Source organism: Nansenia antarctica (assembly GCF_963989245.1).
Source record: "Nansenia antarctica genome assembly, chromosome: 7".
NCBI classification, from domain to species: Eukaryota; Metazoa; Chordata; class Actinopteri; order Argentiniformes; family Microstomatidae; genus Nansenia; species Nansenia antarctica.
The window spans coordinates 63,301,240-63,317,919 of record NC_137677.1 but is presented as its reverse complement, the minus strand read 5'-3'; the positions used below and the strand labels follow the sequence as shown (position 1 = coordinate 63,317,919).

At 47.8% G+C, this 16,680-nt stretch overlaps 1 protein-coding gene across 3 annotated transcripts; it reads left to right on the top strand.

The window, feature by feature from the left end:
* Positions 1 to 4,401: 4,401 nt before the first annotated feature.
* On the top strand, positions 4,402 to 8,177 carry tent5c (terminal nucleotidyltransferase 5C). Of its 3 annotated transcripts, XR_013937541.1 has the most exons (3): positions 4,402 to 4,521; positions 5,734 to 7,801; positions 7,859 to 8,177. XR_013937541.1 is itself a non-coding variant. In XM_080535611.1 (2 exons), exon 2 carries the CDS (start codon positions 5,756 to 5,758, stop codon positions 6,977 to 6,979), a length of 1,224 nt encoding a protein of 407 aa, XP_080391737.1. In that variant the 5' UTR covers positions 4,402 to 4,521; positions 5,734 to 5,755; the 3' UTR covers positions 6,980 to 8,177. The 3 variants fall into 3 exon arrangements, 2 of the variants coding, with proteins under 2 accessions (XP_080391737.1, XP_080391738.1); XM_080535611.1 differs by having other exon boundaries at positions 5,734 to 8,177; XM_080535612.1 differs by lacking the exon at positions 4,402 to 4,521 and adding an exon at positions 4,868 to 4,911 and having other exon boundaries at positions 5,734 to 8,177.
* The last annotated feature ends 8,503 nt before the right edge of the window (positions 8,178 to 16,680 follow it).

Sequence of the window (16,680 nt, the reverse complement as noted above, 5' to 3'; positions counted from 1 at the left end):
TGATGGCTTTGTAAGTGGTGAATAGGATTTTGAATTGGATCCTGCTGTATTTGTAGTAAGTGACAAATACAATACAGAGGGGGTGAGATAAGAAAATAATTTGAGAGAGAAACAGATGGAAAAAGAGAGAGAATCAAGAAAGAGAGAGATGTGTTTGTGATCGTTATCGTATGACTGTGTTCCTAGAACATGACCTGAGGCCTCTGTGCCCCCCCCTCCTGTGCGTTCGTAAATACGCTATGTGGAACAGCCTCACAGAAGGAGGAATGATATCAAACATGTTTGGTACCATTCCTTATTCTGTTCCATGCATTACAATGAGCTGGTCCCCTGATTTCTACCTCCACCAGCCTCCCCTGGTGTTCTACCTCCACCAGCCTCCCCTGGTGTTCTACCTCCCCCAGCCTCCCCTGGTGTTCTACCTCCCCCAGCCTCCCCTGGTGTCCTACCTCCCACAGCCTCCCCTGGTGTTCTACCTCCCCCAGCCTCCCCTGGTGTTCTACCTCCCCCAGCCTCCCCTGGTGTTCTACCTCCCCCCAGCCTCCCCTGGTGTTCTACCTCCACCAGCCTCCCCTGGTGTTCTACCTCCCCCCAGCCTCCCCTGGTGTTCTACCTCCCCCAGCCTCCCCTGGTGTTCTACCTCCCCCAGCCTCCCCTGGTGTTCTACCTCCCCCAGCCTCCCCTGATGTTCTACCTCCACCAGCCTCCCCTGGTGTTCTACCTCCACCAGCCTCCCCTGGTGTTCTACCTCCCACAGCCTCCCCTGGTGTTCTACATCCCCCAGCCTCCCCTGGTGTTCTACCTCCCCCAGCCTCCCCTGGTGTTCTACCTCCCCCAGCCTCCCCTGGTGTTCTACCTCCACCAGCCTCCCCTGGTGTTCTACCTCCACCAGCCTCCCCTGGTGTTCTACCTCCCCCAGCCTCCCCTGGTGTTCTGCCTCCCCTGGTGTTCTACCTCCCCCAGCCTCCCCTGGTGTTCTACCTCCCCCAGCCTCCCCTGGTGTTCTACCTCCCCCAGCCTCCCCTGGTGTTCTACCTCCACCAGCCTCCCCTGGTGTTCTACCTCCCCCCCAGCCTCCCTTGGTGTTCTACCTCCACCAGCCTCCCCTGGTGTTCTACCTCCCCCAGCCTCCCCTGGTGTTCTACCTCCCCCAGCCTCCCCTGGTGTTCTACCTCCCCCAGCCTCCCCTGGTGTTCTACCTCCCCAAGCCTCCCCTGGTGTTCTACCTCCCCCAGCCTCCCCTGGTGTTCAGCCTCCCCTGGTGCGACTCTATGACGACACATGTGTGATAGCTACAGGATGTTAAAGAGTACATCGAATGACTCATTCAATCACTCCATCACATTCATACCACAGAATCTAGTAGTGGAAATACATTCATCCAGAGCCACTTACAACTGTTACAATCTACTTCTATGTAAAGTGAAAAGTGTAATAATGACGATGAAACGGATTCAGATGAAGATAAAGAAAAACCCTGATTGTTTTCGTTCACTTTTCATACACTGGAATTTCTTTGCTGTGTTGTAATGGAAAGTTTTCGTGCGGCGGTGGGAATTTTTCTTCTTTCTCTGAATCACGATGATCGATCGCAAATGACGCAAGGTAATGATAGACTAATGTGTATACTAGTGGTGTTGTCGCCTCAGTGTTAATAAACACATGTCCATAGTTCATCTGTTTCCCATTTTCTGACCACCCACCGTGTTCAATGGGGTGGTCAGTCAGTCAGCAAAGGGCAAAGGTCATTCGGGGTCAGGGAGAGTTGAAACTCGGCCACTGCTCATCCAAACACTGCAAACAAATACCCTGTTGTTAAAGGAACCCATTCTGATGGAGCCATTTTGAGTTCCTGTTGTAAAAGCAGTCCATTGGCCTTTCACTTTTCAAGTCAATAGAATGTCTGTGTTATTGTGTTCTAGGTGTAACCCTACCAAACCCCAACCATTCTCATGAACACAATTCATTTGAACAAAGGGTTTAGTTTAATATCCTATACAAAAACAGGATTTGAACAAAGGGTTAGTGTTTAATATCCTAGACAGAAACTTGACAGCTGCTGTCTTCTGTTAATGAATTACCTTGGAAGTCTCTGGATATGTCCCTTTTGCTCTCTCTTACTGTATGTACACTTAGTAGGGAGTTTTTAGTAGAAGAACTTGAGTTCACTTTTGCCCCCATGAGTGAGAATGGGTTGGTATGTTCTATAAAGGTCTGCAGAGAGAGAGAGAGAGAGAGAGAGAGAGAGAGAGAGAGACAGAGAGAGAGAGAGGGAGAGGTAAAGAAAGAGAGAGAGAGAGAGAGAGAGAGGTAGAGAGAGGGAGGGAGAGAGGTAGAGGTAGAGGTAAAGAAAAAGAGGGAGAGGTAGAGAGAGAGAGAGAGGGAGAGGTAGAGAGAGGGAGAGAGAGAGGGAGAGGTAGAGAGAGAGAGAGAGAGAGAGAGAGGGAGAGGTAAAGAAAGAGAGATAGAGAGAGAGAGAAAGCGAGAGAGAGAGGTAGAGAGAGAGAGAGAGAGAAAGTGAGAGAGAGAGAGAGGTAAAGAAAGAGAGAGAGGAAGCGAGAGAGAGGGAGAGGTAAAGAAAGAGAGATAGAGAGAGAGAGAAAGCGAGAGAGAGAGAGGTAGAGAGAGAGAGAGAGAGAGAGAGAGAGGTAGAGAGGGAGAGAGAAGCAGCAGGGAAATCCCCAGGTTTCACATCTCGTATCGTGGGTCCATCAGTCGTACATCCTGGCTGAGGGCCGGGGGCGTGCTGCTGACTCACTGCAGGGGGAACGGTTCTGCTCCATCTACTGTGATGTCCTCCTGTGTTTACAACCCCCCAAGGGTACCCCCTAGCTGCAACACACACACACACACACACACACACACACAGCAATACACACACAGAGTGACTCACACAAATACACACACACACACACACAGAGTGATACACACACAGAGCGACCCACACAAACACACACACACACAGAGCGAGACACACACAAAGCGACCCACACAAATACACACATACACACACACACACTCACTCACAAGTGACTATAAATCTAAAATAACTTTTCATTTACTTTAATTTCCCCCCACCCACACACACCCCCCTCCCCCCCTCCCCACACACACACACACACACACCCCTCACCACACACACACACTTCGTGATGTACTGAAATGAAAACTTCTATGGAAACTGCAGCAACTCAAGACCAACGGCACGTTGAGGAGGGCCCTCCCCTGGTGACTGGCAGACTTCCTATGTACCTGGGAGGCCATACGGCGGCTATCTGCAGCTGCAGGCCGTGTCCCAGTGACAATACAACAAGGTGCTCTTTGTATCTCCACAGAGTCTGACATTTAAACATGAGTCCAACTATGCTATATAGACCATGAGTTGGACACTTTTAACTTTGTTACATGATTAAATGTTGTCAGTTGTTGGTTTGAAGGTGGCCTGTTATATGTGTCTAGACTACAGGTTTGGCTGTACCAGAGCCTCTTTTCTAAGCCTCTTTAAAAAGGAGTTGGTACAGCTAATCTTGTAGGCTACACATATATAACAAGCTACATATTATGCAACAGGCCACAGTATATTACAATCTCTGTATATCTGTATAACAACTGTCTGTACTGAATATCATTAAGTTGATGATGGCTTGAGTTTGATGTAACAAGAGACTTCTATGGAGATTTGCCCATTCAAAAATAAACTGATACCTTTTCAAATAGATACTAAGGCAAAAATAAACATTCTCTGACTGTCCAAAATGCGAATTAATGCTTTGACATGTATTTTCTGGGGGGAAAGATGGGTCTATATTTGCGAGGAGACGTGTAAAAGATAGTTGCCCACTTCTGTCCGCAGGGCTTCACATCCTGCGTTTTGAATGAATGCACAGGGTGCGTTCGTAAACACGCTCTGGAAATCTGATCAGCACTCACGGAACACCTCTTGTCCAATCAAATTACTCGATCGCTCTATGACGTTGAACCCAGTGTGCGCTCCGGCGTTTTTACAGCAAGTTTTCGAACGCCCTGAATGAATGCAGACAGTAGCAGACGCTTCTGGTTACCTGGCAACAACAAAAACCTCCCCGACCAATCAGGTGCTTCGCTCAGCGCATTGATACGTTGATTCGATGAAAAAAAAAAAAAAAGGACCATTAAAATTCCATGACTGCCCAATGTTGCGGTGTTTGAATCCAATGAAGCTGGATTTTTAAGGTAAATATGTATTATTCTGTTGAAAATCTCTACATTTGATTGGCTTCGTCGAATATAAATCATGTGTTTTTTAACATAAGCTTTAGAGAGGGACAGTGTAGTTCCTGGTGGCTGTGCAGGGTATTTCAGCCGGTGGCTGTTCGGCTTATAAGAAGGCGTTTCTGCCCTGGGTTTGTTACTAAGCAGCACTGACATCTTTAGTGTGACTCTCTCCACGAGTGGATATATGGAAACGTCTGGACGAATGTCCACTTAACATCTTATCTTCTCTGCTAATTTTGAATGCCTCGAGAGGACACCGTTGGAACCGTATGTAGTTTTATAATCTCTTGTCTAATCGTGTAGTTTTTGTTTGCGACGCATTTTTTGTAAACTTGTTATTTTTCGATGTGGCGTAACTGCACCAAACAAATTTGACCAAGTGTTTGATGTGTGAGATGTGTCACTTCGAGGCTCGCGTGTCATTTTTAACAAGGTGTTTTATTAAGTCGGACAGCTTTCGATTGAACTAAATACGGTGTCATTGGGTTTCTTATCGCAACACGATAGCAGCATGTGGATAGTTTGACCCCGTGTTTGAGCCCCTAGCTACCGCTAACGCTGGGTCACACTGGCGCAGGACATATGAATAAGATGAAAGGCATGACTGACTGGCAGAGATATGAAATGTTCTGGCACGGTGATTTCCTAATTCGTTTGGTACTTATTCTTACTTCACTATTTCTCAATCTCTCAATCTCAATCTCAATTTATTTAAATTATTTTTTGTGCATTTTTGACCGTTAACCGTTTTCATACTTGTCGGATTTATATTCTCTTTTAATTTATTAGGGGTTTTGTTTGTAATACGTATTTTGTTTTGTTTTAGGCAAGGCAAGTTTATTTGTATAGCACATTTCATACAACAGGGGCAATTCAAAGTGCTTTACATGCATTATTTAAAAATACAGCAGTTTTAATTTGTTTGGATTTGAAACCAAGTTGGTGGTGTTTAGGGATTTGATGCCATATGTGTCGGCCAGTTTAGGAGCCATGACAGATGCTACAGCCATGTCCTGCTGATTGGTCTGGACTGTCCTCCTGCACCTTTTTATGTTTCCCGTTTAGTTCTGGAATGAAGCGTGAAGCGTGTTGCTGTTTCTAGAAGCGCAGAGTCGCTCTATTGTGTTGTAGAGTAAAAAAAAGAAAAAAAAAAGGTCTCGTGGTCATGCTGGTGTTTCTGTCGCTGTTTGTGATGTCGCTCATTGTTCCTAACTTGATATCAAGTCCTTGCCAAGAGTGGACTTGTCCATACTTGTGCAACAATATTAGCAGAAAATTGTTTGATGTTTTCCATTCCATTGTACCAGCTCTTAATTTGCATCATAAAAGGCCTTCAGAATGTAACCTCACAATGGGCTGGAGTTGTAGAGTGTAGCGTTCATCATACTGACAAAAGTTATTTGTCTGGCTCAAACAAAACGACCGACATTTGTTTCTTGTCAAACTAATAGTCTGTATCTTCTTTTACTCCCCTCCTAGTTGATTTGAAGAAACTTGAAAGATGGCTAACAAGGCAGAGTCGACAAAGAACAGCAGCAAGGACAGTAGCAGCAGCAGCAGCAGCGGCGGCAATGAGAGCCTGTCCCTGTCCCACAGCGTGCTGAGCTGGGAGCAGGTGAGCCGGCTCAACGAGGTCCTGACGGAGGCGGTGCCGGTCCACGGCCGGGGTAACTTCCCCACCCTGGAGGTGCGGCTGAAGGACATTGTTCAGATGGTGCGCACCCGCCTGGAGCTGAGGGGCATCCGGGTGAAGGACGTCCGCCTGAACGGCTCCACGGCCAGCCACGTGCTGGTCCAGGACATCGGCTGGAGCTACAAGGACCTGGACGTCATCTTCCGGGTGGACCTGCCGCACGAGGCCGAGTTCCAGCTCATCAAGGACGTGGTGCTGGGCACCCTGCTGGACTTCCTCCCCGAGGGGGTGAACAAGGACAAGATCACCCCCATGACCCTGAAGGAGGCCTACGTGCAGAAGCTGGTCAAGGTCTACACGGAGCAGGACCGCTGGAGCCTCATCTCCCTCTCCAACAACAACGGGCGCAACGTGGAGCTCAAGTTCGTGGACTCGATCCGCCGGCAGTTCGAGTTCAGCGTGGACTCGTTCCAGATCGTCCTGGACTCCCTGCTGCACCACTACGACTTCTCCTCCGACAACCCCGTCATGATGACGCGGCACTTCCACCCGTCCGTGGTGGGCGAGAGCGTCTACGGGGACTTCGGCGTGGCGCTGGACCACCTCAAGAACAAGATGATCGCCACCAAGCGGCCCGAGGAGATCCGCGGCGGCGGCCTGCTCAAGTACTGCAACCTGCTGGTGCGCGACTTCCGGCCCACGTCCGAGGAGGAGTTCAAGGGCCTGGAGCGCTACATGTGCTCGCGCTTCTTCATCGACTTCCCCGACATCGGCGAGCAACAGCGCAAGCTGGAGGCCTACCTGCAGAGCCACTTTGTCGGGGAGGAGAAGAGCAAGTACGACTACCTCATGATCCTGCGCCGCGTGGTCAACGAGAGCACGGTGTGCCTCATGGGACACGAGCGGCGGCAGACTCTCAACCTCATCTCGCTGACGGCGTTCCGCGTGCTGGCGGAGCAGAACGCCATCCCGGACGCCTCCAGCGTCACCTGTTACTACCAGCCGGCGCCGTACGTCCGGGACCACAACTTCAGCAACTACTACGTGGCCTCGTGTAACCAGAACATTCCAACATGGCTGCCCTGTAATTGAGAACTACAAGACTACCTACCAACACACCAGTATGCCGCACACATACATACACACACACTCACAAAACAGAGCGAAGGGTGACGCTGCTTTTGAGAGAAGAGAAAAAGAAAAAGAAGAAGGAAAAAAAAAGCGGCAAAACGTATAAAGAAGAAAAAAGAGAGAAAAAACCAAAAAAGCAAGAATTGGGCTATAAGCATTACTGGTATTATCCCTCTGTAGGCATAAAGGATATATTTAAATGGACAAAGTGTTTTTGTTTTGTTGTTTTTTTGGACTCCCTTCTTCCTTTCTCTCATTCCTTATCTACAGAGGTGACACGATCGCTGGATCCAAAATGATATTTTTTCTTTTTTAAGTGTTTGGATTATTGTTTTTTTTTGCCTTCTCAGATTGTTTGTGTTTTGTTTGTTTCCCCTATTTCTCTCCCCCCTCCCCCCCAAAATCTGAGTTTCAAATGAACGTCCTGATTGTAGAATGAGTTGTCCTCGGTGCCTTAACCCCAGTTTTCCCCCCCGTCCCAATATGTGAAGTATGGGCGTAACGTAACGTGGTCCATCTTTAAAAGAAAGGGAAAAAAAATATTATTGAGGAGTTGATTTGGTTTTGTTGCTCCAGTGTGTTTATTGAAGAAATGTGAAAGAAAAAAAAAGCAGAAAATATTGAAGTCATTGAAGTAGTGCAAAAAAAAAAAGTATATAAAAGATAAGTTCAAAAAATAATGTGAAGCACAGGTGTTTAAAAAAAAGAAAGTGATATGAGGAAGATGTGGTTGTTTAATTCACCAGTGAGCGGTTCTAGAGCCTGCTCCTTGGTGGTGAGGAGGTGGTTGTTTAATTCACCGGTGAGCGGTTCTAGAGCCTGCTCCTTGGTGGTGAGGAGGTGGTTGTTTAATTCACCGGTGAGCAGTTGAGGAATTATATTGGTATTGAGATGAGTCTACTCAGCCAAACCCCCCCACATCTGCCGTTAGATGCAGCCAAGGTAAAAGGGAGTGAAGAGGAGTTGTTAATTTGTTTTAATTAAATGAGAAGTGTCAAAGGATCGGCCCTGTGTGGCTGACGTGTCCCTCCTCTCTCAGCTGTGCTCTATCACCTCCAGGAGAGCCCATGTGCTGTGTGTAAGACTATGGAGAGAAGAAGAGTGTATGTTTTATTTTCCACTGTGAATGTCAGTAAAAGGTATGAGCCCCCCCCTAACTAACCCCCCCAAACCCTGTTTACTGTCAATGTGTTCGGACCCCCTTTTTTTTATTGTTCAGTCGAGATTTGGATTTGAGTGTTCCATCTGTAGATCTACAAGCCTGTTGGTGTTTAGGGGGGGGGGCCTTACAGGAGATCATTTCGTGAGTTTCACCCGCTTCCAAACCTCCCCCACCCCCCACCGCCACCAACTCTTAAACCAGTGAACTCCAGTTGTTCAGTGGGTTAGCCCGAGGGGTTTCCTACCTAACCCGAGCTACGTCCTCGAGTAGAGCCCCAGCCACAGAGCCGGTCTGTCCCTTCCCTTAAAAGGAGCTTCCTCTCCTGGCTCGCCTCCTCTGGAGCCCCTTCCTTCGCTGGCCTTTGCAGGCTTGGCAGCGTGAGGTAACGGGATCCCAGCACCAGTGGCCCAGCGGCTGGGGGTAGGACAACCAATGGCTGTCTTGTGTGTAGGCATGTCTGGCTATAATTATACTGGCGTGGGGGGTGGGGGGGGCGTGCCAGAGAGTGACTTGACTGCCACCTTACATGTGCCAGGGCTGACTCACCCACTTCCTCCCTCAGTGGGTGTGAGGTGAACCCTTTTCTGGTCATGGTGGGGGATGGGGGGAAAGGGTGGGGGGGCGGGAGGTGGACGAGGGAGCCCCCCTCCTGTGGTGCTGGGCGGGCGGACGCCTGCATGGCTGTCAAAGGGTCTCCGGGAGGAATTCAGTTCCCGTTTTGGACTCTCTCATTTTCTGATTCACGTGCCTTGGGTCCATTATAGGCGTCCAAACCCCTTCCAACTCTACCTATGACGGAACCCTTTTTGTACAGTTCAAAGCCCCCCCCGTTTTTTACCCTTTGTGCCCGTGCCACACCCCCTCCCCCCCGTTGTTTGATCTGCCTTTTTTTAAACTTGTAGCCCCCGTCTGTTTTCTCCATTTACTAGTGTGTTTCTACCCAGGCAACATTACTCTTGGCCCCAGGTACAACCCTCTCCAGGCCTCCCCCATGTCCCACTGAGAACTAGAAGTACTCAAGTTTCTCTATAACTCCTGACGTAAGTGCCCACGCCCCCCCCTACCCCCTACCCCCCAAATCTGCTCACACTTCCCAGCTGTCGCTGTTTCAGCCTTGTGCAAACCTGCAGTACCAGATAACTGTACCAGGCCCCCGTCCTCCGCTCGTCTCTTATCTCCCCTTACAGGCGTGGGGTGGAGGGGGGGGCGGGGGATGTAGCGTGGTCAGCGTAGCCTCTCCTGGAGCAGGTCACACTCCCCCTGGGTCAGGGTGTGTTGAGCTGGCTCAGCGAGCAGCCCAACGTGGGGGGACTAGGGGCGGGGGGGGGGGGTGGCTTGGCTTTTAAACTGGGTCACCTACCTGGACCAAAGTCTGAACTCAACCAGCAACTAGAGCACTTAAGTGCCTTTCTCTCTCGGGTGGTTTAGTTTCTGAGGGTGGGTTAAGGGTTAGCAGTGAGGTTTAGCTTAAAAAAAAACTAATTGAATTCTCCCCCGCAGACACGTTGTTACTCCACATTCATAACTCCTTGCAGTAAAAAGGTTTGGTGGGGGGGGTCAAATTTGCATTTGGTTTAATTTGAAATGTTGCATTTTTTGAAGTGTGTATTTATTTGCTTATCACTTTCAATGGTTGACAGACTGAAGGTGAATTATGGATCCAGCCTATTTGTGTCATGTGAAGTTTTTTTTTTTTTTTTTTTTATGCACCCCATTCCCCTATCAAACAATGCTTTCCTTGACCCTTACAGTAGCTGTCTAGTCATTCCAGGAATGCTTTCACACAATTTATTGACACTCGCCCCCCCCCCACCACCGCTCACCCCTCACTGTAGACAAACCAAAGCAACACCCGAAGTGCGCTCTCAAGCCATGCACGCTGACTGTCTGAAGCCCAATGACTCGTACACCCCACTCTACTCTACGGCCCTGTCCACAAACAGCCCCCGTGTCCTCGTTATGCTAGAGATGTAATAACTCCATAGGAAGAGGCTCCATCTTCATCCTATTGCTTATACCCATCCAAGCCTCTCAGATCTGCACGTGTCTAGGCCCAAGGCACCGCTGGGGCTTGGTTCTGGTTCTGGTTCTGGACAGGGCCCAAGGAAGCACTTTACAGGTCTTGTCTTACTCCAAACCCAGTTAGCTCAGAGTGTACAGAAGCTACCAGGGAAACCTGCACTGTGTGTGCTTCTCAGGGAGGTCCTATGTGTATGTGTGTGTGGTCAAGGGCTGTTTCTATACCTGTGGGGGGGGATGGGGGCTTTCATCGTGACCTTTGAACTCTGTGACTGGTCTTTTTTGAAATGTGCCTCTGCCATCTTGGTCACCTGCTTCCTGTGTTTAGTACGAGTCTCCCATCCAGATTTAGTGTTGTTTAATAATACATGTCATGTACCCCTAACCCCCCCCCCCAACACACTCTGCTGAGACCATTTTAATTTGTGAGTGAGTTGAGGAGCCGTTGGTTTTCCAGCCCAGTTCTGTTGACGAGTGGGGTTTTGACTACGACTGAATATCATATCACTATTTTTAACAAAAGTGAGAGTGAACTCTTTTTCTAGGGCAAGGCCAGCTGACAATCATTCCCAGATATGTTTACCTAATGTGCTGGAGTTGTGAGTTGAGCCGTAGTCAAACCCCAGTACACCAGAAGTTCTCAAAGGAAACCCTGAAAGCTTCTTTCACGTACCCGGTAGGAAAAAAACCTTTATGGTTCTAGCTAGCTTTTTCTTTTTTCTTTTTCTTTGGTGAAAATAGGGGCTGAAGACCACTGCTAGTGAATCAATGGCTGTTGATTTTGTTTAACCCTCTGTGTCCGTCTGTCTGTCTTGTCCTTTATCCTTGCTGTTAGTTGGTGATGGATGTAGTTGTTTCTCTCCTAGCCCCCTAGCTAAGAACGCGTGCCTGTTTCTGAATGGTCAAAACCAGCCCTCTTCCCCCAGATAAGAGGGTGTTGCCTGGCAGGGCTCCGCTATGATACAGGCCTCCGTTATGATACAGGCCTCCGTTATGATACAGGCCTCGTTATGATACAGGCCTCGTTATGATACAGGCCTCGTTATGATACAGGCCTCGTTATGATACAGGCCTCGTTATGATACAGGCCTCGTTATGATACAGGCCTCGTTATGAGTCAGGCCTCGTTATGAGTCAGGCCTCGTTATGATACAGGCCTCCGTTATGATACAGGCCTCCGTTATGATACAGTCCTCCGTTATGATACAGGCCTCGCTATGATACAGGCCTCCGTTATGATACAGGCCTCCGTTATGATACAGGCCTCCGTTATGATACAGGCCTCCGTTATGATACAGGCCTCCGTTATGATACAGGCCTCCGTTATGATACAGGCCTCGTTATGATACAGGCCTCCGTTATGATACAGGCCTCCGTTATGATACAGGCCTCGTTATGATACAGGCCTCCGTTATGATACAGGCCTCCGTTATGATACAGGCCTCCGTTATGATACAGGCCTCCGTTATGATACAGGCCTCCGTTATGATACAGGCCTCCGTTATGATACAGGCCTCCGTTATGATACAGGCCTCCGTTATGATACAGGCCTCCGTTATGATACAGGCCTCCGTTATGATACAGGCCTCCGTTATGATACAGGCCTCCGTTATGATACAGGCCTCCGTTATGATACAGGCCTCCGTTATGATACAGGCCTCCGTTATGATACAGGCCTCCGTTATGATACAGGCCTCTGTTATGATACAGGCCTCTGTTATGATACAGGCCTCCGTTATGATACAGGCCTCCGTTATGATACAGGCCTCCGTTATGATACAGGCCTCCGTTATGATACAGGCCTCGTTATGAGTCAGGCCTCGTTATGATACAGGCCTCCGTTATGATACCGGCCTCCGCTATGATACAGGCCTCCGCTATGATACAGGCCTCCGCTATGATACAGGCCTCTGTTATGATACAGGCCTCCGTTATGATACAGGCCTCCGCTATGATACAGGCCTCCGCTATGATACAGGCCTCTGTTATGATACAGGCCTCGTTATGATACAGGCCTCCGTTATGATACAGGCCTCGTTATGATACAGGCCTCTGTTATGATACAGGCCTCTGTTATGATACAGGCCTCCGCTATGATACAGGCCTCTGTTATGATACAGGCCTCCGTTATGATACAGGCCTCGCTATGATACAGGCCTCGCTATGATACAGGCCTCGCTATGATACAGGCCTCGTTATGATACAGGCCTCGGGATGTAGGAGGTGGTATGTTCAGAAGGGAGAAAATAAATAGTCCTGCCATTGTGAGGGGCTGGGGGGGTGTTCCTTTTTATTTTATTTCTTGGCCCCCCATGTATCTCTGCTGTGATTCCATGTGATATTTCTGTGTTTTTGTCCCCTTCCCTCCTTCCTTCCCCTCCTCCCCTCCTTTCATCGTCCAGCATGTTTGGGCTTTGCTCTGTGTTAGTGCAGTGTGTCTCTCTCTTCAGGCAACTGTTTATTTGTTGTTGCTCAGTGGGGGAGGAGGTGTGTGTGTGTGTGTGGGGGGGGGGTTATGGGTTTATATGCTCAGTGGGGGAGGGAGGGGGCTATGGGTTTATATGACGCTTGTCTAAAGAGCAAGTCTTACACTTTAGGGCAGACATGGAGGCCTTTTTTTGAAACTCTTTTGCTATTTTTTTGCATTAAGAGTTGTGGAATTTTCAGCAGAATGTGTTTACGTTTTTGCGTGTGTGTGCAATGTGTGTGTTCATGTGAGGATGCGCTGTGTGTGGATGTGAGTTTAAAAAAGTGAAAGATATATGAAATTGTCGCACTATATATATATATATATATATATATATATATATAGAAATAGTTAAATGCAAAAATAGCTTCTGTCAGCTTTATAAATATGACAACTATGGTGGTGACATTGATGATAATCATCATTATACTATTTCATTTTTCAGCACTTTTACCTCAGTTTAGTTTTCCTTTGGATGGAAATGTACATCAGGAAAATGTGTTTGAAGAGGAAACAAATAAATAAATAAAAGTATTGAACCCCATATCTGTTGTTGAAGTCCTTTTTTCTTTCAGGACTGTTGGTATGACTACTACAGGGTATCCGCGGTGTCTTAAAGTATTAAAAGTTGATGAATCAATTTTGGGAAAATCAAGACCCTTAAGTACAAAGTACTAAATTAAAGTCTTATCACGTTTTAAGGTCTTGAATTTTGTAGCTATTTTTCTGAATTAGACTGTCCAAAGAGTTTGAGTCCTAAAAACGTTTAGTAAAAGTTCGTGAATTTATTAGTTTTATTAAAAAAACAAAGATGAACCGGAAATTCTCTTGTATGATAGTGGTCTAGTCTATTGCAAACTAAAACTGTTGTAAGTTAAAGGTGTCACTGATGTAAACGGTTACAGCTAGAAGTGGCGGTGAGGTCTGTAAAAATATTGACACGGTCTTTAAAAAGTATTTTTAAGGTATTGAAATTAACCTCAAGATTCCTGTATATACCCTGCTACTAGTCATGCTTAACATTCAGTTAAGTCAGAAGATGTTTTCTAACTTCTTAGAATTTATCTTCTCAAGATTAGCCTGATTTTCAGCATCAAAACATAAAAGAAATGCACAAAAACAATATTAATCTCTAAAGGTCAGGATTGTATTACTGAATCCCTCTTAAATTTTTCATTTTTGAAATAGTGGGCCCAGGATTGTAATATCTGTATGTCAGTTCAATTAATCTCACTTATGTATGTTGACGTTTTCGGCCTAAAACCACTTAGACACAAACCTCAATATTCAGCTTTCTCAGTGAGCAGAACTGCGACGTCCACATATCTCACCCTCCTTCTCTCCCCTCCTCCCCCCTCCTCCCTAACCAGCTTAGTCAGACAGAACTTAAACAGACATGTTTTCCGTTTCCACCACAAGAAGGGAAAATGGTTACAAACACTTAGTTCAGCCATTTATATACTTCAGATGCTGTCCCTAGTCGTTCTGGTTCTGGTCCGTTCCATGTCATGGAAATAATATGGACTCAGCCAAGTCGTCTAATGGCTGATAATGACCAGGACGATACGCTGCATTAGAACACTGGAGAGGTCTGTCGGTCCAGTTGGCCTGCCGTTGAGCTAACTCAGATATTCAACCCTGCAGAGACACACACACACACACACACAGTCGTAATGTATCCATGTGTCTAACCTCTTAGAACAGTCTTAACAGAATATGGAACACATGGGCTTAAAATTCCTACCGTCTATTTATGCATTGTGTGTGTGTGTGTGTGTGTGTGTGTGTGCAGACCATCCACCCGTAATCTAACTCTGTTCACACACATTCTCACTTGACTTGCTCTGTCATTTTCCACTCTGCCTGGAAGCATCCCACCTCATGAGAGCCACGTAGACTCATTCATAAAAAGGTGACTTATCTGCCTGGTATTACCCATGGGGGGGGGGGGTGGGTGGGCGGGTGGGGACAGTGGACTGCAGTGACTCAGCTGTGCCAACCCCTCACACTCAACCCTTCCACCTCACTATCTCCTAACCGCCTTTTTCCACTTTCCATTCTCCTGCTTCTTCATGCTGCATAACAGTAAAATCACCCTCTCCTTTCTCTCTCATCCCTCGATTGCTCTCTCTCTCTTAATCCTACAGATCAACCCCCCCACCCACCCCCACAATCATCCACAGTTAGTTCTGTCGCCCTGTCAGGTCACGTACAGATATTCTGTCCCCCATTCTGAAGTGATCAGATTCACTTGGTTGTGAAATAGCTTCTCTCTCTCTGGGCTGGTTACAATCTTGTTACACCGTTAGAAGTAGTTGTTGTCCCTGCTGAGAAGTCATGTATGTTAGCTGCTCTCCTGAGGCGGTGTGTTTCTGGTCGAGTGTGTTGCGGTCGTTAATACGTCTCCTGTTTCCTGTGTGCGTCAGGCGCCGCGTGGACAGAGGTGACGGGTTGCCACGGGGACCATCAACGGCACACACACACACACACACACACTCTCTCTCACTCGCACACACACACACACTCTCTCGCACTCACAAACACCGTCACACACACTCTCTCCTCTCTCTTTCTCTCACTCACACATACACACATGCACACACACACACACACACACACACACACACACACACACACACACAGGACCGCTCCAGTGTATGGCAGGGCAGAACTAACAATGCATGATTTCTGGAATACTGCAGATAGAAGTATGCAGAGGGACACAATGGAAAGGCAGCGCACAGCAGAATGCTTAGAGAGGGAGGAAGGGGGAGAGAGGGAGGGGGAGACCCCCACCACATAGCAGCTAGGGTCACAATAGTCCTGAGTGTCCTCTCTTTCTTTCTCTCATTCACACTCTTCCTTTCTGCTCTCTCTTTCTGTCTCTGCGCACCCTCCCTCCCTCCCTGCCTCCCTCCCTCTCTCTCATGAAAAGCAGTTTCATGTGGACCAGTTGTGCAGTCCTTGTGTCCTCCCCCTGTCCTCTTCTATCCTCTGTCCTTTCCTGTCCTCTCTGTCCCCTATCCTCTCTCTGTCCTCTATCCCCTGTCCTCTCCTCTCCTCCCTCTATCCCCTGTCCTCTCCTGTCCTCCCTCTATCCCCTGTCCTCCCCTGTCCTCCCTCTATCCCCTGTCCTCTCTCTGTCCTCCCCTGTCCTCTGTCCTCTCCTCTCCTCCCTCTATCCCCTGTCCTCCCCTGTCCTCCCTCTATCCCCTGTCCTCTCTCTGTCCTCTGTTCCCTGTCCTCTGTCCTCTCTCTGTCCTCTGTCCTCTCTCTGTCCTCTGTCCTCTCTCTCTTCTCTGTCCTCTGTCTGTCCGTGTTTGACCCCAGGGTCTTTAGGGGGACCAGCCAGGCTAGTTAGCCATGTTGCTGATCAATGTGTCGATGTGACTCTCTTAGAAACCCCCATTCGCATAAATACTCAATCTGGTTTAGAAGCTTGTTATGGTATGACTAATGGTGTGTGTGTGTGTGTGTGTGTGTGTGTGTGTGTGTGTGTGTGTCTGCAGACTGGGACCACATGTTAGCTAGCACTCCACCCCTGGCAGTTCCACGTTGGCTCCAACAGTCACGACCACGTCTCTGGTTCTGACTGTTTCAACTCCCATGGCTGTTGTTATTATTATTATTTACTTTAACTTTATTATGTTGTGTCTTGCATCCATGTCTAATGTGCTGTATAATTATTATTGTTTAGTTTGATTTGAGGGACAGAGACGGGTAAGGGAAGGGTTTCTGTGTCAATGGCCGTGGGTTTGATTCTAAATGTGTGTGTGTGTGTGTGTGTGTGTGTGTGTGTGTGTGTGTTTGTGTGTGTGTGTGTGTGTGTGTGTGTGTGTGTGTGTTGAAATGCTAACTGTTGGCATAGGGTGTGGGAGTCCTCTTCCAGGAAGATTAGATTAGATTAAACGTTATTGTCATTGACAGAGTACAAGCACTAAGATAACAAAACCAACTAGTTTGGCATCTAAGCAGTGCCAATAGTGGCATAGTGCAAAAGACATGTTTATGTAG